Source organism: Rhinoraja longicauda, chromosome 9, assembly GCF_053455715.1.
Source record: "Rhinoraja longicauda isolate Sanriku21f chromosome 9, sRhiLon1.1, whole genome shotgun sequence".
Taxonomy (NCBI): Eukaryota; Metazoa; Chordata; class Chondrichthyes; order Rajiformes; family Arhynchobatidae; genus Rhinoraja; species Rhinoraja longicauda.
In genome coordinates this window covers 57,167,541-57,190,507 of record NC_135961.1, presented here as the reverse complement: position 1 = coordinate 57,190,507, position 22,967 = coordinate 57,167,541, and the positions used below count along the sequence as shown (strand labels likewise).

The 22,967-nt window shown below is 48.7% G+C and overlaps 1 protein-coding gene across 15 annotated transcripts in view; it reads left to right on the top strand.

The window, feature by feature from the left end:
- LOC144596779 (nesprin-1-like) overlaps positions 1-22,967 on the top strand; it is a 468,061-nt gene that overhangs the window by 196,318 nt on the left and 248,776 nt on the right. For 14 of the 15 annotated variants that reach the window (XM_078405564.1, XM_078405576.1, XM_078405565.1 and 11 more), the window contains 8 exons: positions 136-445; positions 2,422-2,586; positions 6,760-7,116; positions 13,090-13,226; positions 15,282-15,453; positions 16,663-16,845; positions 18,808-18,951; positions 19,317-19,472. In XM_078405564.1, the coding sequence (XP_078261690.1) occupies positions 136-445; positions 2,422-2,586; positions 6,760-7,116; positions 13,090-13,226; positions 15,282-15,453; positions 16,663-16,845; positions 18,808-18,951; positions 19,317-19,472 (1,624 nt within the window). The remainder of the gene's footprint in view (positions 1-135; positions 446-2,421; positions 2,587-6,759; positions 7,117-13,089; positions 13,227-15,281; positions 15,454-16,662; positions 16,846-18,807; positions 18,952-19,316; positions 19,473-22,967) is intronic. The other variant, XM_078405570.1, reaches the window with a different exon arrangement.

Genomic DNA, 22,967 nt, shown 5'->3' with positions numbered 1-22,967 from the left:
TCGCCTATCCATGTTCTTCAGAGATGCTGCCTGACCCGCTGAGTTACTCCAGCATTTTGTGCCTATCTTTGGCATAGTCTAGACCAGCGTCTGCAGCTCCATGTTTCTACCCTGTGCTTCTCTTCTGCCTTTCAGCCGGCTGGAGTGGGTGGTGACCCAGTGGAGCAGCTTCGTGGAGAGTAAAGGGCAGCTGCAGGAGTGGATGGAGAGCGTGGAGCAGGAGATGAGCCGAGGCCTGGAGCAGCAGAATGACCTGAAGGACAAGCTGCTGCAGCTGGAGAGACACCAGAGTGTCGTGGCCGACATCGAGAAGCACTCGGCTGTCCTCAGCCGCTTGGTCGAGAAAGCCCAGGAGCTGCTGCAGAAAACTGGCGATCCGGCGTTCACAGAAGACGCCATGCTGGAGATCAGGACCCAGTTTGCTGATATTGTTGTGGTTGCCAAGGTAACCGGCCTTCCCCGTTCAAGTCCAATTCCCTTGAGTTCAACACAAATAACTCTGGCAGGCACAGTGAGGCAGTTGGAAGCGAGAACTGTGGCATTAACTGTTGTTGTTAACGTCAGGGCTCCCTCTGTTTCTGGCCGAGCAACCTACTTTCCCAACAGAAGGCAGATTGTTCATTAAACATACTCTCATACAAAAAAAACTCTCCCGTGAATGTCAGTTAACTCATAAGCAACTGCCAAACATGATAAAGGGAATCAACGTCTTTCAACTGGTCCAAGCTGTATTTTTCAATCTATCAAAAGGCGGAAGGGATAAATAGACAATAGACAATAGGTGCAAGAGGAGGCCATTCGGCCCTTCGAGCCAGCACCGCCATTCAATGTGATCATGGCTGATCATTCTCAATCAGTACCCCATTCCTGCCTTCTCCCCATACCCCCTGACTCCGCTATCCTTAAGAACTCTATCCAGCTCTCTCTTGAATGCATTCAGAGAATTGGCCTCCACTGCCTTCTGAGGCATTGAATTCCACAGATTCACAACTCTCTGATTGAAAAAGTTTTTCCTCATCTCCGTTCTAAACGGCCTACCTTAATTCTTAAACTGTGGCCCCTTGTTCTGGACTCCCCCAACATTGGGAACATGTTTCATGCCTCTAACGTGTCCAACCCCTTAATAATCCTATACGTTTCAATAAGATCTCCTCTCATCCTTCTAAAGCACGAACCCAAGAAACCGAGTTGTTATTATTGATTCCACTACTTTTGTGCACCACTAATTGAGCTGCAAATTAGCTTGAGAGTCTGTGATTATAGTGAAAAAGGTGCTCTGATCACAGTTGTACAGTTATAGTGAAGATTAGTTTAGTTTATTGTCACGTGTACAGAGGTACAGTGAAAAGCTTTTTGTTGCATGCTAACCAGTCAGCGAAAAGACAGTGAAGTTTAGTTTAGATTAGTGTGGAAACAGGCCCTTCGGCCCACCGAGTCCGCACCGACCAGCGATCCCTGCACACTGACACTATACCTGCACACACCAGGGACAGTTTACAATTTTACCAAGCCAATTAACCTACATACCTGTACGTCTTTGGAGTGTGGGAGGAAACCAGAGATCCCAGGGAAACCCCATGCAGGTCACAGGGACAATGTACAAACTCCAAACAGGTGAGACCAAACGCAGGCTCGGCGATCGTTTCGCTCAACACCTTCGCTCAGTCCGCCTTAACCAACCTGATCTCCCGGTGGCTGAGCACTTCAACTCCCCCTCCCATTCCCAGTCTGACCTTTCTGTCATGGGCCTCCTCCAGTGTCATAGTGAAGCCCACCACAAATTGGAGGAAGAGCACCTCATATTTCGCTTGGGCAGCTTACAGCCCAGCGGTATGAACATTGACTTCTCTAACTTTAGATAGTTCCTCTGTCCCTCCCTTCCCCTCCCCCTTCCCAGTTCTCCCACTGTCTTCCTGTCTCCACCTATATCCTTTCTTTGTCTCGCCCCCCCAACATCAGTCTGAAGAAGGGTCTCGACCCGAAACGACACCCATTCCTTCTCTCCAGAGATGCTGCCTGACCCGCTGAGTTACTCCAGCATTTTGTGATACTTTCGATTTGTACCAGCATCTGCAGTTATTTTCCTACACCACTTCAAACAGGCAGCACCCGTAGTCAGGATCGAACCTAGGTCTCTGGCACTGTAAGGCAGTAACTCTACCGCTGCGCCACCGAGCCACCCCGTATAATGTATGGCTTTTACCTTCTCAGCTAAAGTAACCTCTGACCCTCAAGGCTTGCACATAGAAAATGGTGATGTTCAAGCGATCGTATGGATCTGAGACCAGGTGGAGGTGGGGGGGGGGGGGGGGGGGGGGGGGAGAAGGTGAACTGATTTGGTGGATAGACTAGATGTTCTATTGGTGGTCATTTCCATCTACAAATGTAGATGTCTCCAGCTCGTTTGCTTTTTGATTCCAGGGCAAAGTCAAGAAGCTGGAGGATGTGGTGCAGGACCATCAGAGCTATCAGAGCGCGGTCCAGGAACTGTCCAACTGGCTGAACTTGGCGAAGGAAGAGCTTCACCGCTGGTCGGACGTCTCAGGGGACTCTTCAACCCTGCAGCGGAAACTGAAGAAAGTCATGGTGGGAGAACTGTCTGTAACTGGGCTGCGGAAAATGCACCGTAGGAACCGGTAAAGGGGAAAGCTGTATAAAACTGCCTCGGCACAGGAGTAGTGCTCTGAGTCAGGGAGACCTGGATTCCAAACCCACTCCAGAGACCGGTCATGTCATCTAGATCTAGGTCGGTACAGGTACAACACCGATTTTCCGCCATCCTTGGGTCCTGAACCTTATTGGGATTATACATTTTGCTGGACCGACAGAGGTCACGGCCTCCGAGAGGAATCCAAACGGTACCGCAATGGACGGCTTAGGGCGTCCTGAGGCCGAGATACCGACCCGCAAAGTCGACTTCAGAAGTCGGCTGTGGGAACGGATCTGCCGGCTCCGGCCAGGCTGGAGTTCCAGAGCCCTGGCCGCAGGCGGGAAATTCGACCCGCCGATCAGCTGCGGAAGTCCCGATGAGGTCAAGATCAGCTGCCTCTCCCGGGCGAAGCGTCACATTTTCGGGGGTACTTCTGGAGGGGATTTCAAGTGCCCCATCGTAATTTTGTCTGGATTAAAGGAGGTGCTGGATCAACTGTTGCCAGAAAATCGGCGGTGGACTGTATTTGGTTGTGCTGCAACAGCAGCGTTGAAACATTAAACCAAGCCTCTATCTGCCTTGGATCATAAGACCATGAGGCAGGAGCAGAACCAAGCCATTTGGCCCATCGAGTCTGCTCCACCATTCAATCATGGCTGATCCATTCTTCCCTCTCAATCCCATTCTCCTGCTTCTCCCCTTAACCCTTGATGCTGTCTTAAGTTCATAAATCATGGGAGCAAAGTTAGGACATTTGGCCCATCAAGTGCCTTTCAATTTATTCACAAAATGCTGGAGTAACTCAGCAGGTCAGGCAGCATTTCGGGAGAGAAGGAATGGGTGACGTTTCGGGTCGAGACCCTTCTTCAGACTGATGTCGGGGGTGGGACAAAGGAAGGATATAGGTGGAGACAGGAAGGTAGAGGGAGATCTGGGAAGGAGGAGGGGAAGGGAGGGACAGAGGAGCTATCTGAAGTTGGAGAAGTCGGCGTTCATACCACCGGGCCGCACACTGCCCAGGCGAAATATGAGGTGCTGCTCCTCCAATTTCCGGCGGGCCTCACTATGGCACTGGAGGAGGCCCATGACAGAGAGGTCAGACTGGGAATGGGAGGGGGAGTTAAAGTGCTGGGCCACCGGGAGATCAGTTGCGTTAATGTGCCTTTCAATGATGGCTGATTTATTTTCCCCTCTCAACTCCATTCCCCTGCCTTCTCCCCATACCCTCTGACGCCTTGTTAACTGGAGATGGAAGAAACGCTGGCATTATATTGAAACAGCCTGGTTCTGCTCCCATGTCTCATGGTCATGATCCAAGGCAGACAGAGGCTTGGTTTAATGTTTCAATACTGCTGTTGCAGCACAACCAAGTACAGGTGCACAACCGATTTACCCTTTCTAGTATCCTGGCATGTTTACATTTCAATCTGCCATTTAACATCTATAAACAGATTGCCATTTTTTAACCACACTATCGTCAGTCAGAGCCAAAGATAATAGAGCAGATCAAGATAGACCACTTGACCCTAAAAACCGTAGTATGTCATGGCGCCATTTTAGTAGGCAGAAACTTGCAGAAACATTTAAAAAGCAAAATAACAAAAATCTGTGAATGGACAGATGAGGTATATTCTGCATTTTAATGGCATCATCACACATACTGTTCCCCCAAAACACTGATTACACAACGAGGCATAACGAACGGTGGGTTTTGCCTACTAAAATGGCGGACGTTCCGCTCCTTTGCGTACTACACTTCTGTATAGGCGATTTCGACGGAGTGGTTCATCTTGCTCCTCTAGTATCTTTGGTCAGAGCCCGCTGTGCTGCACATACTGGCTGTTGCACTGTCTGCATGCACACTGACTGCACTTCAGAAGTACTCCATTGACTACAAAGCATTGCAAGACATCTTGAGAGAGTTAAGTGTTCTATATAGCTGGAAACCTTCCTCAGACTGTCCACAACCCTTCAGCCAGCCTCTTTACAGCCCTCCTGCTGTGCATTTTCAGCCTTTGCATTTTTACCCTTGTTTAAGTGTCTTCGTTGTTATTTAAAGGAGAGTGTTTAGATCTTGGATGCAGTCCAGTTAAGTATGATTAAAGGTAGTGATTGTATTTATGCATGGTTTAACTGATCTGTTTGGACAGCATGCAGCACAAAAGTTTTCACTTTGCAGGAAAGAACTGCAGGTGCTGGTTTACATGGAAGATAGACACAAAATACTGGAGTAACTCAGCGGGTCAGGCAGCATCTCTGGAGAAAAGCAATAGGTGACGTTTCGGGTCTGATGAAGGGTCTCGACCCAAAATATCACCTATTCCTTTTCCCCAGAGATGCTGCCTCACCCACTGAATTTCTCCAGCATTTTGTGTCCATCAAATGTTTTCACCGTAACTTAGTACATGTGACAGTAATAAACCAAAACCTAAACATCTTCTTTGGCCAGTCTAAATAGATGCTCTTAACCCATCTTCTGTTATTCAAAAGAGAGATAGATATAGCTCTTAGGGCCAACGGAATCAAGGGATTTGGGGAGAAGGCAGGAACGTGGTACTGATTGTGGATGATCAGCCACGATCACACTGAATAGCGGTGCTGGCTCGAACGGCTGAATGGCCTACTCCTGCACCTATTATCTATGTATCTATGTATTTTGTTAATTCATTAATTCATAAGAGAATTAGGCAATTTGGCCCATCAAGTCTACTCCGCCATTCAATCATGGCTGTCTGTCCCTGTCAACCCCATTCTCCTGCCTTCTCCCCTTAAGCCCTGACACCCGTACAAATCAAGAATCTATCTATCTCTGTCTTAAAGATATTGTGACCTGCTCTCCACACCCTTCTGTGGCAATGAATTCCACACATTCACCACCCTCTGACTAAAGAAATTTCTCCTCATCTCTTTCCTAAAGGAACGCCCTTTTATTCTGAGGCTATGACCTCTGGTCCATTAGTGGAAACATCCTCTCCACATCCACTCTATCCAGGCCTTTCACTATTCGTTCAGCTGGGTGGCGATCTGTTACTACTGTCTGATCACACGCACTCTGTCCATAACCATGAGTATACAATGTGATTCCTCACTGGCATCCTTTTGACATACAAATTGAATGCATTTGTGACATTACCCCTTCCCCAGCTTCTTTGTTATGGGTTCAAAGTATTCATTCAGGCTGAAAATATGTTTCAAGTTCTGGATCTTGTTTGTTTCCAGCTTTTTTGCAGAGGTGGCACGATCTTTCCCAGCTTAAGCGTCAAGTTAACTGTTCAGTAGTTCACTGCTCTTGTTGATCTTTGTCGATCGAGATTTTAACATTAGCTCTCTTGATCCTTTTATAATTGATCAATGATAATTCCTCAACCATAACTGCCTTTGGAATTTCCTATAATGAGAGCACATCTGATCTGTCTTGACCAGATAGTTTCTTTAGTTTGTAAAGCCAAATGCCGGCTGTGGGAATAGACAATAGACAATAGGTGCAGGAGTAGGCCATTCGTCCCTTCGAGCCAGCACCACCATTCAATGTGATCACGGCTGATCATTCTCAATCAGTACCCCGTTCCTGCCTTCTCCCCATACCCCCTGACTCCGCTATCCTTTAGAGCTCTATCTAGCTCTCTCTTGAATGCATTCAGAGAATTGGCCTCCACTGCCTTCTGAGGCAGAGAATTCCACAGATTTACAACTCTCTGACTGAAAAGGTTTTTCCTCATCTCCATTCTAAATGGCCTACCCCTTATTCTTAAACTGTGGCCCTTGGTTCTGGACTCCCCCAACATTGAGAACATGTTTCCTGCCTCTAACGTGTCCAACCCCTTAATAATCTTATACGTTTTGCTAAGATCCCCTCTCATCCTTCTAAATTCCAGTGTATACAAGCCTAGCCGCTCCAGTCTTTAGTTTGTAAAGCCAAATGCCGTGGGGAAAAAAGTTGTTACAGTCAGGTCTGTGATATTCAGCAGATCCAGGCACGGCAGGGGTTAATGTTTTGTGCAGGACGTTACGTAGCTTTTACTCCACTATAAACTTTTCAAACAGCTTCATGAGGACTTGCATAAACAGTTATGACGGTGCCGGTGACTGTGAATATTTTCCGTTGCCAGGAGCTGATCGTTTCCAGACGCAATGGCAGGGAGCGTTTAGACAGAGCGGAGTCCCTGGCTGGAGAGGTTGGTGGGCAGACGGGAGCCGGTGGGAGCGAGGCCATCGGCAGGGAGCTGGAGGCACTGCGGGATGAGTGGCGGCAGTGGGAGGAGAGCACGGTGCAGGCGCAGAGCTGCCTGGAGACCATGCTGAGCCAGACCACCAGCTCCGAGCAGGAGTTTAAGGCTCAGGTCGCCCAGCTTGACAGAGACCTGCAGGACTTCAGCGCCAGCCTTGGGGCCTGTTCACACAGCCTGACCCAACTGCAGGACAAAACCACGGATGAAGAAGTCGTGGAATGTTGGCAGAAGGCAAAGGTTTGTAACCGTTCCATGGAATTTGTGTCAGGGAAACGACTCTGGAAAACAAATTAGCAGAGGCTGTCTTAGCTTGGTGCTGCCAAGGGTAAAAGCATTCTTTCTGAGCAGTTCATTTTTATTGTCACGTGTACCGAGGTTCAATGAAAAGCTTTACTTGTGTGCTAACCAGCCAGCGGAAGGACAATACATGATTAGTGCTGATAATCTGCCAATCAACATACAGTTGTGCATCATGTACATCAATGTATTTATATGCTAGAGTAGATGAGTCTTTTAGCATAGAGAAACAGCGCAGAAACAGGCCTTTCGGCCCATTGAGTCCACGCCAACCACGATCCCCGTACACTAACACGATCCTACACACTCGAGGCAATTTACAATTTTTACCAAAGCCAAATTAACCTACAAACCTGTACGTCTTCGGAGTGTGGGAGGAAACCGGAGCACCCGGGGAAAACCCACGCGGTCACGGGGAGAACGTACAAACTCCGTTCAGACAGCACCCGTAGTCCGGATCGAACCCTGGTCTCTGGTGCTGTGAGGCAGCAACTTTACTGCTGTACCCCCCCCCCCCCCACCACAGTGAAACCACTTCGACAGTTTGCACTCAGCTAAAGGAATTCCAGCATTAGAAGCAGAGATTTTCTGAGTATCTCAAACTGCTGTGGAGTTATTGGAGTCATGACTAATTCGACGGCAGATAATTAAATCCTGCACCCCGCTGTGAGAGGTTTATCCAGATGAACCTTACATTTTGCTTATTACATAATACATCTCTTTCAAACTGTAAACAGCATTAATAATATTAGCTGCTGCTGGTTGTAGAAAGCCTAATTCCAGTTTGATCAAAAATAGCAAGTTCTGTCACAGAATGCACAATGCTGTTCCCACAGGCAGGCTCGGAGCCAAGCACAGACACACTCCCACATGCAGCGTCACTCCCACAGTAGTGTCACGCCGACAGCAGCGGCACTACTCTCCACAACTTCACTCCCACATCGATCCCCAGCATAGCATTGCTCCCTCCCACAGACAGCCTTGTCCCCACGCACTGCAGCCCCCTCCAAGGGCAGCGTCGTTCCTGCAGGCAGCAATTGATGAGATTTTGCTGTCAGGGTGGAATCAAGGTACGTGGAGATGGGTTCAGTGGCACAGAAGCAGGCAGAAACAATGACTCCGCCAGGGCAGTCCTTTTTGTGCAATAGGATGGAATCAAGGTACGATAGTCGATGATCCCTTTACATAACATATGTATGAAGACGGGGCAGGGTAAATGGTGGGGTCTCTTCCAGTTACTGGATGTGTGTTCAAGTGTCTGCAGTTAAACAAATGATACCATCTGGAGTTCTGAGCTCAGCTGGACAGAGGTGCATCACACACAGTCTTGCCTCACCAGTTTGCCATTTGACACAATGGGCGTAGTGGTAGAGTCGCTGCCTTACAGCGCCACAGGCCTGGGTTCAATCCCAACGACAGTTGCTGTCTGTACGGAGTATGTACGTTCTTCCTGGGACCACGTGGGTCTTCCCAACTGCTCCATTTCTTCCCACACTCCAAAAGACATACAGGTTGTAGGTTAATTGGCTTCGGCAAAGATGGTAAATTGTTCCTAGTGTGTAGGATACAAGTTCAAGTTCAAAAACACTTTATTTGTCCCCATGGGGCAATTTACAAAGGCACGTAGAATAGTACAAAAACTATTGGGGGGAGGGTGGGGTTTAGCAGGGTGAGCAGCAGGACAGGGGTGGTTGGGAGTTGAGGAGCGGAACAGCCTTGGGGACAAAGGTTGTCCCTCTTCTCTGTGTCCTACAGCCTGGGCAGTGAAGCCAGCAAAGTCCTGAGGGGAGCCACTCAAACGCGGAGAACAGGACGTGTGAGGGGTCCTGTAAAATCCTGCCAGCTGACCTTAGCATCTGCTGGTCGCATAGGGTGGAGAGAGAGGGCTCTGACAGGGAGTCCAATAAATTTGGAACAGACTTTGGCTGTGCTCTCTCTGCAGGCGGTTTCTGTTCTGAAGGCTGACAGAGTGGAACCAGCAGGTGAAGGAGAACGTGATAACACTCTCAATGAAGGAGTAGTAAAACGTCATGAGTTAGTGTACAGGGATCGCCGGTCGGCACCTGCTCGGTGGGCCGAAGGGCCTGTTTCCGTGCTGTATCCCTAAACTAAACTAAACAATGGGCACTTATGGTTGTTGTGATATTGCAAGGACTACTTTGTTGTATCACAAGGACTACTTTGTTTGCCCGTGTAGCAACATGTATATAAGAGAATGAGGGGATTTGGTGGTCACTCCGGTTCCAGGTGGCCGTGGAATAAACAGCCTGGATTTAAGCTCCAGCTTTCAAACCTTTTTAAACACGTGTACTTGTGGTCCGTCCAGAGTCATAACAAAGGTGTAACAAGGACCACGAAGTACAACAATGGTGTCCAAAATGGTGATATTGTTGAGCAGCCGTATGCGGCAAGTATCATTCTTGCTCATAATGTCGCTCCTCATTGCAGGAAGGACATGGAGGCTTTGGAGAAGGAGCAGGAGAGGTTCCTGGATTGGAGAGTATTAGTTACAGAAACAGTTTGGACAAACTGTTCCTCTCTGGAGTGTCAGTGACTGAGGGGTAATCCGGCAGATGTTTGTAAAACAATGAGAGGCATGGATAGGGTAGATCGGAAAGGAAGCATGCAGGTACAGCAGGCAGTGAAGAAAGCCAATGGAATGTTGGCCTTCATAACAAGAGGAGTTGAGTATAGGAGCAAAGAGGTCCTTCTACAGTTGTACCGGGCCCTGGTGAGACCGCACCTGGAGTACTGGGTGCAGTTTTGGTCTCCAAATTTGAGGAAGGATATTCTTGCTATTGAGGGCATGCAGCGTAGGTTCACTAGGTTAATTCCCGGAATGGCTGGACTGTCGTATGTTGAAAGGCTGGAGCAATTAGGCTTGTATACACTGGAATTTAAAAGGATGAGGGGGGATCTTATTGAAACATATAAGATAATTAGGGGATTGGACACATTAGAGGCAGGAAACATGTTCCCAATGTTGGGGGAGTCCAGAACAAGGGGCCACAGTTTAAGAATAAGGGGTAGGCCATTTAGAACGGAGATGAGGAAGAACTTTTTCAGTCAGAGAGTGGTGAAGGTGTGAAATTCTCTGCCTCAGAAGGCAGTGGAGGCCAGTTCGTTGGATGCTTTCAAGAGAGAGCTGGATAGAGCTCTTAAGGATAGTGGAGTGAGGGGATATGGGGAGAAGGCAGGAACGGGGTACTGATTGAGAGTGATCAGCCATGATCGCATTGAATGGCGGTGCTGGCTCGAAGGGCTGAATGGCCTCCTCCTGCACCTATTGTCTATTGTCTATTGTCTATTGTATCGTCAGATTCTTTCTCTCAGGGTGGAAATGTCAAAGGTGAGAGGGCATAGCTTTCAGGTGTCTGAACCACCCTACCAGGGGAAGTCTCCTGTAGTTTAGTTTAGAGATACAACACGAAAACAATAGACAATAGGTGCAGGAGTAGGCCATTCAGCCCTTCGAGCCAGCACCGCCATTCAATGTGATCGTGGCTGATCATTCTCAATCTCGGCCACCGGGTCCGCACCAAACGGCAATCCCCACACATTAGCACTACCTTACACACACAAGGGACAATTTACAATTATACCAAGCCAATTAACCTACAAACCTGTATATCTTTGGAGTGTGGGAGGAAACCAGAGATCCCGGAGAAAACCCACGCAGGTCACGGGGAGTACGTATACACTCCGTGCAGACAGCACCCATAGTCAGGATTGAACCCGGGTCTGTGGCGTTGTAAGGCAGCAACTCTACCGCCGCGCCACTCTGCTGCCCACAGAGTGGTACAAACAGACCACAATAGAAATGTTCAGACAGACTTGAACAGCCAGGGAATGGAGGATGTAGCCTCCATTCTACATGGTCTATGGATATAGGAGGGGAGTAGATGGGCAGTTTAAACTGGAATCATGGTCCGTACAGCGATTATGGGCCAAAGGGCCTATTTCTGTGCTGTATTGTTTTATGTTCCTGCAGACTTTTATCACTGCTGCTGCCACAATTCAATACCTATGCACAGCATCACACGGATACAGAATCATTTTAGTCTGCCTTCACAATTGCTGCCACACACAGTCCACTCCTATGCACATTACGAACCACTGACAAAATATTACTGCCTCCATCAAACATGCGATATGCAGCGTCGCTTATTCATGCCAAGTAACCAGCATTGTAGCCCCGCATTGTAGGCACAAAAGGTTGGAGTAACTCAGCAGGTCAGGCAGCATCTCCGGAGAAAAGGAAAAGGTGGCGTTTCAGGTCGGAATCTTACTTCAGACTTGAAGACCAACATTGTAACCGTGTTACGCTAGGGATACGTCTCCAATCTTTGCTGGCGTGCAATGATCTGAAGGGTTTTAACCCGAAATGTCACCTATTCTTTTTCTTCAGAGATTTCGCCTGACCCGCTGAGTTACTCCAGCATTTTGTGCCCATCTTCGGTATAAACCAGCATCTGCAGTTCGTCCCTCTTCATCTTGTAGCCCTGTATGCAGTTTTACTGCAACATAGATCATTCCTGAACATAACCGTGGACTTGCATGCCGAGTAATATTCCTGGATGCATTATTCCTTCTCTTAAATTCACACATGGTTCACAAGGGCGGCACGGTGGCGCAGCGGTAGAGTTGTTGCCTTACAGCGCCAGAGGCCCGGGTTCGATCCTGACTATGGGTGCTGTCTGTGCGGAGTTTGTACATTCTCCCCCTGACCTGCGTGGGTTTTCCCCGGGTGCTCTGGTTTCCTCCCACACTCCAAAGACGTGCAAATAAGTTTGTAGGTTAATCGGCTTTGGTAAAGATTGTAAATTGTTCCTGGTGCGTGGGATAGTGTTAGTGTGCGGGGATCGCTGGTCGGCGCGAACTCGGTGGGCCGAAGGGCCTGTTTCCGTGCTGTATCTTTAAACTAAACCAAATTAAACTACAAGTCAAGTTTCAAGTCAAGTCAAGTTTATTTGTCACATACACATACAAGATGTGCAATGAAATGAAAGTAGCAATGCCTGCAGATTGTGCAAAAAATTACAATTACAGCATAAAAATTAAAAATTAATACAGAAAAAAAAAATTAGTCCCTGGAGATATAACAGTCCTGATGGCCTGTGGGAAGAAACTCCGTCTCATCCTCTCTGTTTCCACAGCGGAGGTGTTTGCGTGACCGTAGCAGCTGGAACAGTCCGTTGCTGGGGTGGCAGGGGTCCCCCATAATCTTGCTTGCTCGTGATCTGCACCTCCTGATGTATAGGTCCTGCAGGGGGGCGAGTGTAGTTCCCATGGTGCGTTCTGCCGAACGCACTACTCTCTGCAGGGCCATCCTGTCTTCCCAAACCAGACTGTAATGTTGCCGAACAGGATGCTCTCTACAGCCCCAGAGTAGAAGCATTGAAGGATCCTCAGAGACACACTGAATTTCCTCAGCTGTCTGAGGTGGTAAAGGCGCTGCCTTGCCTTACCCACCAGTGCGCCAATGTGTGTTGTCCATGTCAGATCCTCTTTGATGTGGACGCCCAGGTATTTAAAGCTGCACACCCTATCCACAGTAGACCCATTTATTTCCAGTGGCGTGTACGTCCTTGGATGTTGAGCCCTTCTAAAGTCCACAATCAGCTCCTTAGTTGTTTTGACATTCAAGAGGAGGCTATTGTCCCGACACCAGAGTGCCAGATCAGCCACTTCCTCCCGGTAGGCCTTCTCATCGTTGTCGGAGATCCGGCAACATTACACATTAGAGGCACATTAGAGGCTCAACACAATATCAACGCTATCGACAGGATTGCCCATCACGTGTTACGCTCCATGCCATTACTCCCAGCATTCTATGGTTGTGTTTAATGAACAATGAACATCATTGTGTCCTCTTAGCGAGCCAGTGTATAATTCATCACCGTTTGTCTGCAGGAAACAGAGGAAGCCCTGAAGGAGGTGGAAAGTGCCAGTGAATCACTGAAGACCCAACTAAACGACCTCTGCAGATTTTCCAAGGACTTGAGCTCGCACTCAGATAAAGTTTCTTCTTTAATCAAAGAGTACAATAGGTAAGCACCATTTTGCACATTATTTCCTTTTTTTATTCATTTGCGAAATGTGTGTGTCGGTAGCAAGGTCAATAGACAATAGGTGCCGGAGTAGGCCATTCGGCCCTTCGAGCCAGCACCGCCATTCAATGTGATCATGGCTGATCATTCTCAATCAGTACCTCGTTCCTGCCTTCTCACCATACCCCCTGACTCCGCTATCCTTAAGAGCTTTATCTAGCTCTCTCTTGAAAGCATTCAGAGAATTGGCCTCCACTGCCTTCTGAGGCAGAGAATTCCACAGATGTACAACTTTATTTATTATCGATCACCGACTGACCTTGGGAAGGCAGTGGGGGCTCTCCTCCCGAGCATTCCGTCTTGTGAAGGTCCCCCAGCAGTGCGGATGCATCGGGAGTTCCAGGATTCAATGATGGCGAATTCTCCTGGACCACCCATCTTGGGCGGCACGGTAGCGCAGCGGTAGAATTGCTGCTTTACAGCGAATGCAGCGCCGGAGACTCGGGTTCGATCCTGACTACGGGTGCTGCACTGTAAGGAGTTTGTACGTTCTCCCCGTGACCTGCGTGGGTTTTCTCCGAGATCTTCGGTTTCCTCCCACACTCCAAAGACGTACAGGTATGTAGGTTAATTGGCTGGGTAAATGTAAAAATTGTCCCTAGTGGGTGTAGGATAGTGTTAATGTGCGGGGATCGCTGGGCGGCACGGACTTGGTGGGCCGAAAAAGCCTGTTTCCGGCTGTATATATATGATATGATGATATGATAAGCCATGGCTAAGTAAGCCCACCAACGCCTCTACTTCGGTACGGTTGCAGGGGAAAGTGCCCGGGGTTGGGGTGGTTTTGGTAGGAAGGGACCACCCCATCCCCGGGCACTTTCCCCTGCAACCGCACGAGATGCAACACCTGTCCCTTTACCTCCCCCCTCAACTCCATCCAAGGACCCAAACAGTCATTCCAGGTGAGACAAAGGTTCACCTGCACCTCCTCCAACCTCATCTATTGCATCCGCTGCTCTAGATGTCAACTTATTTACATCGGCGAAACCAAGCGCAGGCTCGGCGATCGCTTCGCTGAACACCTGCGCTCAGTCCGCATTAACCAAACTGATCTCCCAGTGGCCAAGCACTTCAACTCCCCATCCCATTCCCAGTCTGACCTTTCTGTCATGGGCCTCCTCCAGTGCCATAGTGAGGCCCACCGCAAATTGGAGGAACAGCACCTCATATTTCGCCTGAGGTATGAACATCGACTTCTCCAACTTTAGATAGTTCCTCTGTCCCTCCCTTCCCCTCATCCTTCCCAGATCTCCCTCTATCTTCCTGTCTCCACCTATATCCTTCCTATGTCCCGCCCCCCTGACATCAGTCTGAAGAAGGGTCTCGACCCGAAACGTCACCCGTTCCTTCTCTCCCAAGATGCTGCCGGACCTGCTGAGTTACTCCAGCATTTTGTGAATAAATTGAGCCTTTTACTGTACCTTGGTACACATGACAATAACTAAACTAAACTATATTTCCACGTCTTGAAGCAAAGGCCACTGCATCACCAGCGGCCTGCGTGCTGGCGTGAGGCCCAAGGGCGTCCTGGTTGCCCCCTGGTGAGGAGCATCAGAACTAATCGTTGGCCTTTTGGTACACAGGTGGAAATGCGCAGAATTTCCCTTGCGTTCCCTCTCTCTCCATCCCTCCCCCACCCAAGTCGTCCTAGCTTCAAAGTTATCTTGTTGAGGCTCATTGTCTGTAACTCGTTTTCACCTAGCCCACAGCTGACAGTGGCTTGTTTCCTTTATCATCGTTAGGTTTTTTGCATATCTTTCATTCATTTGTCCTATGCGACCGTCAATATATCTCTCGTTTCCCTTTCCCCTGACTCTGAAAAACGGTCTCGATCCGAGACTTCATCTTCTCCTTTCCTCCAGAGACGCTATCTGACCCGCTGAGGTGCTCCAGCGTTTTGTGTCTGATCCGCAGAGGGTCTGGGGGTAGCGGAGTGGGGGGAAGCGGCAGGTTCTGATGTTCCGAGTGAATAAGCCGCTGTCTCCTTGTTTGCAGCCTTTGCTTGCAGACGGCCAAATACTGCCAGAGCAAGGAGAAGGCGCTGGAACAACGGTTCCGCAGCACCTTCCGAGAATTCCAGCAGTGGATGATCAACACGAAAATCACCACCTGCTTCGATACGCCCCAAAACATCGACGAGGCCACGGCAATAATCCAGAAACTGCAGGTAAAGTGTTCACCAGACACAGACACTTCCATTATGCATGTTTAGTTTTGTTTTTAAGTTTAGAGGTAACGCGCGGAAACAGGCCATTTGGCCGACCGAGCCCGTACCGCCCAGCGATCCCCGCACACTTGCACGATCCCACACACGCCAAGGGCAATTTACAATTTTACCAATCCAATAAGCCGACAAACCTGTACGTCTTTGGATTGTGGGAGGAACCCGGAGCACCAGGAGAAATCCCACGCAGGTCACGGGGAGAAATTTAGTTTAGAGATACAATAGACAATAGGTGCAGAAGGAGGCCATTCGACCCTTCGAGCCAGCACCGCCATTCAATATGATCATGGCTGATCATTCTCAATCAGTACCCCGTTCCTGCCTTCTCCCCATACCCCCTGACTCCGCTATCCTTAAGAGTTCTATCTAGCTCTCTCTCGAACGCATTCAGAGAATTGGCCTCCACTGCCTTCTGAGGCAGAGAATTCCACAGATTCACAACTCTCTGACTGAAAAAGTTTTTCCTCATCTCAGTTCTAAATGGCCTACCCCTTATTCTTAAAACTGTGGCCCCTTGTTCCGGACTCCCCCAACATTGGGAACATGCTTCCTGCCTCTAACGTGTCCAACCCCTTAATAATCTTATACGTTTCGGTAAGATCTCCTCTCATCCTTCTCATACAGCGTGGAAACGGGCCCTTTGGTCCAGCGGGTCCACGGCGACCAGCGTTCACCCATGCACTAGTTGTATCCTACACACACACCAATTATAGGCCAATTTATATACACGATTTATAGGCCAATTAAGTGGGAAACCGGAGCACCCGGAGAAAACCCACGTGGTCACAGCGAGAACGTACAAACTCTGCACAGACAGCACCCACGATCAGGATCGAACCTGGGTCTCTGGCGCTGTAAGGCTGTGCCACTGTGCCACCACTGATCAGGTTGAAGGGTCCCGTCCCGAAACGTCCCCTACCCATGTTCTCCAGTGATACTGCCTTACCAGCACCTCGTGTCCATTTTCTTAAAAAGTTGTTGAAGAGCCAGACCGCCTAATTTAATTAATACATTTTATTTTTCAAACTTGAGTTACATTTTTTATCATGTTTGTAAATTTGCAATGCAAATTGCAAACAAAAGCACTGGTCCTGCAGATGTTGCAACACAAAGACTTGTATTTCTTTCCCCCGCTCGTGCTTTTGTCTGCAGGCCTTCCTGTCGGAGAGCGAGGCTTGTCACGGCAAACTGAACACCCTGATATCCAAAGGCGAACTCCTGAGCCGGATCCTCAACAAGGAGAAGGCAGAGGCGATAAAGGCCAAGGTGACCACCGCCAAGTTGGACTGGAAGAACCTGCTAGCCAGCCTTCACCAAAAGGAGGCGGCCTTACAGGTAGGAGGCGACCAGCAACTCCTTGACTAGTACGGGTGTCAGGGGTTATGGGGAGCAGGCAGGAGAACGGGGGTTGAGAGGGAAGTAGAGATCAGCCATGATCGAATGGCGGAGTAGACCTGTTGGGCCGAATGGCCTAATTCTTAGCTTTAGTTTTTCGTTTCCGAGACCCGGTGCGGAAACAAGCCCTTCGGACCTCCGAGTACGCCACCGACCAGCGATCCCTGCATACTAACACCATCCTACACACACACCCTACAAATTTACCACACTAATTAAGCTACAAACCTGTGTGTCTTTGGAGTGTGGGAGGAAACCGGAGCACCCGGAGAAACTCCGTGTAGGTCACGGGGAGAAAGTACAAACTCCGTACAGACAGCACCCGTGTTCAGGATCGAACCTGGGTCTCTGGCGCTGTAAGGCAGCAACTCTACTGCTGCGGCACCATGCCTCCCTTCTTGTTTCCTTACGACATTGATGATGACCATTCGACCCAGCAAATCCGTGCTAGATCTCAGAGCAAGTCCTTGAACCCCTTGTTATAACCTGTTATAACCTGCCTTGTTATAACCTGTTATAACCTGTCTCCACTTGTTATAAGAAAATAACTGCAGATGCTGGTACAAATCGATTTATTCACAAAATGCTGGAGTAACTCAGCAGGTCAGGCAGCATCTCGGGAGAGAAGGAATGGGTGACGTTTCGGGTCGAGACCCTTCTTCCACTTGTTATAACCTGTCCTCTCTCACATGCCCATCAATGTCTCCAATACTGCTGTCTATTGGCGTGAGTTGTGAACCATTCTCATCGCAAACAACCTTTCCTGGCCCCCTCTGTCTTGTTTTTTTCCCATTCATCTTGTGTTCATGCACACCTGTACGCCAGCAGAGCCAATCCTATTGCATCCTGTCACCTTTAACTTGAAAGGCGCAGTTTTCAAAAGCCCGCTGCAAGCTCTACTTTAATGAGGTCAGTTTTGAAAAGGGCTGGTGTCACGTTCGATTAGAAGACTTTTTTTTCCATCCTCAACAATAATCTGTCTTTGGACGGAAAATGCTGGAGTAAGAGCCCCGACGTGCAGCGGCAGCGGCAGCGGCAGCGTCTTCGCCCGCCCCGGATCGCGGGGCTTGGGTCGGCCCGCTGCGGACCTTTCACCGTCCGGCGTGGCCTGGCAACTTCAACAGCCTGACCGCGGGAGAAGACGGCAGGGGAAGAGAAAAGACATTCTGGCCTTCCATCACAGTGAGGAGGAGACTGGAGGAGACTCACTGTGATGGATGTTCCTTTCTTTTTTTTTGTTTTGTGTTGGTTTGTGGTTGTGTAATTGCTTATTTTATTGCTCTTACTGTTGGATTGTGGGTTGTTTTTTTTGGATGACAATAAAGGTAATTCTGATTCTGATTCTGATCTCAGGAGAAAAGGAACAGGTAACGCTTCTTGAGACTGAATGAATGAATAAGTTCATAAGTGATAGGAGTAGAGTTAGGCCACTCGGCCCATCAATTCTACTCCGCCATTCAATCATGGCTGATTCATCTCTCCCTCCTAACCCCATTCTCCTGCCTTCTCCCCATAACCTCTGACACTCGTACTAATCAAGAATCTATCTATCTCTGTCTTAAATATATCCACTGACTTTGCCTCCACAGCCTTCTGTGGCAAAGAATTCCGCAGATTCACCACCCTCTGACTAAATCAAAGAATGAATGAATGAATGAATGATACTTTGTTATCACGTGACACGGTTTTGCACACCTGCACACACAAAGTATGCAAAGAGTCGCCATGTACAGGACGCCGACAAAGAAGGGTCTCGGCCTGAAACGTCACCTGTTCCTTTCCTCCAGAGATGCTGCCTGTCCCGCTGAGTTACTCCAGCATTTTGTGTCTGTCTTGGATGTAAACCAGCATCTGCATCTCCTTCCTACACACAACAGCCTGTGTCTTTCTTCCTTCACCCAGAACCTGCATTCCCAGATGAAGGACTTCGAGGCAGGTGTTGGCCCTGTGCAGGAGTGGCTGGTCGCCACGGAAATGGCCGTGCAAGGGAGCGGCGCTCAGCTGCCCGACCTGCTGGCGAAGAAGAACGAACAGTTCAGATTGCAGGTACTCGAGCATTTCGCCAGCAACTGAGCAGCAGCAAACTCCATTTCATCACAAGCTGCACATGATTCGCTAAGGGCAGTGGATAATGGGGGTGACGTGAATTATTACAATTATTATCACATTTTGCTGCCACTCATGACTCAGGGCCTCCATCCCGCTTATGTAGTAGCCTGCCTTGCCTTAGCAATGTAAAGTGTCCCTTGTTTTGACAAGCAGCTAATGTACACTAACTGCTTTTGATGTGCTTTGTTTTCAGCGCGCTGCACGGTAATACGAGTCGAAGCGGCTCTGGATGCTTTGCCGCTGCTCCATGTAATATGCTCTGTAACGTGTTTTTCTTTTGCACACCTGCTTATGCCTTCCAGTCTATCCTAGAGGATATAGCCTCGCGCGAGCCACAGCTAAACAAGCTGAAAGAGAAAGCTCGCCACCTGTGGGAAGAGCAAGCATCTAACAAAAGCTTTACGCGCAGAGTGTCCCAGCTGTCCGCTTGGTATTTAGGCTTGAGTAACTTAGCCAAGGTAAGGACTGGAAGTCAGCGTGTTCTGCTCAAACGTCAAAACCAAGCGTTAATCCTCAAAGACAAAATATTGCAGCAAACTCTGTGGTTTGCTTCTGTTGTTTTAGTAACTTTGCTCTAATTTCCGAATCTATTTTTGTTTAGATGAGAGATACAATACAATACAATACATCTTTATTGTCATTGTACAGGGGTACAACGAGATTGGGAATGCGCCTCCTATACGATGCAATAAATCAATTAGCTAGTCAGCATTAATTTAAACAACCCAATGAAAACAAATTAGAACAGTTTTAAGACAGAATAAAGTGCAAGTAGATCTGTGCCGGTTCACTGTGCGATGTGACCATCCGGCTCAGCAGGACCGGTTCATAGCAGCTATGGCCCTGGGGATGAAGCTGTTCCTGAGTCTGGAGGTGCGGGCGTAGAAGGCCTTGTATCGTCTGCCCGATGGTAGAAGTTCGAACAGACTGTTGCAGGGGTGTGAAGAGTCTTTGTGGATGCAGGTCTCTTTTCTGAGGCATCTTGTGTTGTAGATGCCCTCCAAGGCTGGTAGCTGTGTTCCGATGGTCCTCTGAGCTCTATGGACTACCCGCTGAAGAGCTTTCCTCTCTGCCTCCGTGCAGCTGAGGTACCACACAGGGATGCCATGTGTTAGGATGCTCTCTATGGTGCAGCGGTAGAAGGTCGTCAGCAGCTGTTGGGGTAGACCAGACTTTTTCATTGTGTCAATACAGAGTGTCAATGGTGAGGAGAACTCTACACCTGACTTTAGACGAGAGATGCTTTAGAGATACAGCGCGCAAACAGGCCCTGTGGCCCGCCGAGTTCGCGCCGACCAGAGGGACAATTTACAACTTTTAACCAAAGCCAATTCACCTACAAACTTGTACATCTTTGGAGTGTGGGAGGAAACCAGAGTACCCGGGGAAAACCCACGTGGTCACAGGGAGAACGTCCAAACTCCCTACAGACAGCACCCGTAGTCAGGATTGAACCCAGGTCTCTGGCGCTATAAGGCAGTAACTCTACCGCTGCGCCACCGTGCCGCCCAAAATCTCAAAGATCTTTTCTAAAATCTGACATTCTGACATTCACTGGTGATTGGAATATTAAATGTAGCTTGTCTTGCGTCTCAGATTAACAAGCTGTCCTTTTCTATTAATTCAAGGGATGTGGGTTTCACAGGGTGAGCCAGCATTTCATTATCAAAAACTCATCCAGTCAGGCAGCATCTCTGGAGAACATGGATAGGTGACATTTCAGGTCAAGACCCTTCTTCAGACACATCCGAAGAAGGATTTCAACCCGAAACGTCACCTATTCATGTTCTCCAGAGATATAAGAAAATAACTGCAGATGCTGATACAAATCGATTTATTCACAAAATGCTGGAGTAACTCAGCAGGTCAGGCAGCATCTCGGGAGAGAAGGAATGGGTGACGTTTCGGGTCGAGACCCATCTTCAGACTGAGATGTCTTCTTCAGAGTTGCTGCCTGATCGGCTGAGTTACTCCAGCACTTTGTGTCCTTTTGTATGTATTAACCAGCATCTGCAGTTCTTGGTTTCGACTGTTGCACCATTTAATTGCTCATCCCAAATCACCCGAAAGTAGTGTTGAGCTGATTTAGACTTTAATTTTAGACATCATAGATGCAGTGCGGAAAGAAACAGGTCCTTGGGCCTACTGAGTCCGCGCTGACCTGTGAGCCCCGTACACTACCACTATCCTATTCCTCCTGTGTTTTATGCTGCTGAGATTCCCGAGCGCTGGTTGAAGCTGCATTCATCAACAGGTGGGGAGTCTTTCCTCACGCTCCTGGCGTGTGATGGACAGCTATTCACTGGGGGGTGCCCCACTGCAGGCTTTCTATCCTTTCACCTTCCCTTCTGGCTGCATTGTTCCAGTTCAGTTTCTGGTCAATAGAACCCCCCCAGGATATTGACAGTGAATGATTCTAGTGCTTTGCTATCCTCTCTGCTGATGATCTTTTCATTTATCATCATATCATATCATATATATACAATAGACAATAGACAATAGACAATAGGTGCAGGAGTAGGCCATTCAGCCCTTCGAGCCAGCACCGCCATTCAATGCGATCATGGCTGATCACTCTCAATCAGTACCCCGTTCCTGCCTTCTCCCCATACCCCCTCACTCCGCTATCCTTAAGAGCTCTATCCAGCTCTCTCTTGAAAGCATCCAACGAACTGGCCTCCACTGCCTTCTGAGGCAGAGAATTCCACACCTTCACCACCCTCTGACTGAAAAAGTTCTTCCTCATCTCCGTTCTAAATGGCCTACCCCTTATTCTTAAACTGTGGCCCCTTGTTCTGGACTCCCCCAACATTGGGAACATGTTATCTGCCTCTAATGTGTCCAATCCCCTAATTATCTTATATGTTTCAATAAGATACAGCGCGGAAACAGGCCTTTTCGGCCCACCAAGTCCGTGCCGCCCAGCGATCCCCGCACATTAACACTATCCTACACACACTAGGGACATTTTACATTTACCCAGTCAAATTAACCTACATACCCGTACGTCTTTGGAGTTTCATATCTGGGAGGCACAATCCCCGAATGACCTCAACACAGAGAGATGTTGACCCTCACCAATGCTGCAGGAGCATTTCCTAGACTCCAGGAACTTTTCATTACCGCTTAGTTTCAGTTTAGCTTCATTTCGTTTGGAGATACGGCATGGAAACAGGCCCCTCTTCCCACCGACTCCACGCTGGCCAACATTCACTCATGCGCTAGTTCTATCCTACACGCTGGGGACCATTTACAGGAGCCAATTAACCTGCAAATCTGCTCGTCTTTGGGATGTGGGAGGAAACCGGAGCACCCGGAAAGAACCCACGCGGTCACAGGGAGAACGTATAAACTCCGTATAGACAGCAGCCATAGTCAGGGTCAAACCCGGGTCTCTGGCGCTGTAAGGCAGCCACTCTAGCACTGTGCCGCCCAAGGGAGAGAGAGAGACATACGACATGGAAACCAACAATTCGGCCCAATTTCCCCATGCTGACCAAGATACCCAATCTGCGCTAGTTCCATCTGCCCGCGTTTGGCCAATATCTCTCCAAACCTTTCCTACCCGTCCAATTGAAAATATGCACCAGAGTAATCCTCCCAACAGGACACGCGGCATAGAATCTGACAGAATCTGACCACGGACTCGGACAAAAATTTTGCCATACAGTTTTTGCATTCAGTTTCCATTAGTTGCACGGCCTGTCATAGAAGGCTTGCAGTACACTATGCTTTGTGACTGAGCAGAGGGGTGTACTAAACTGCAGCAACTCTGTCCAACTGAGAGTCAAAAATGCCTCGATTTAATACTTCATTCAAAAAGTGCCATGTGAACCAGTGTTGCACTGGAAGTATTAATTTTAGTTTAGTTTAGTATAGTTTAGCTTAGAGATACAGCGTGGAAACAGGCCTTTCGGCCCACCGGGTCCTCGCCGACCAGTGAACCCCGCGCA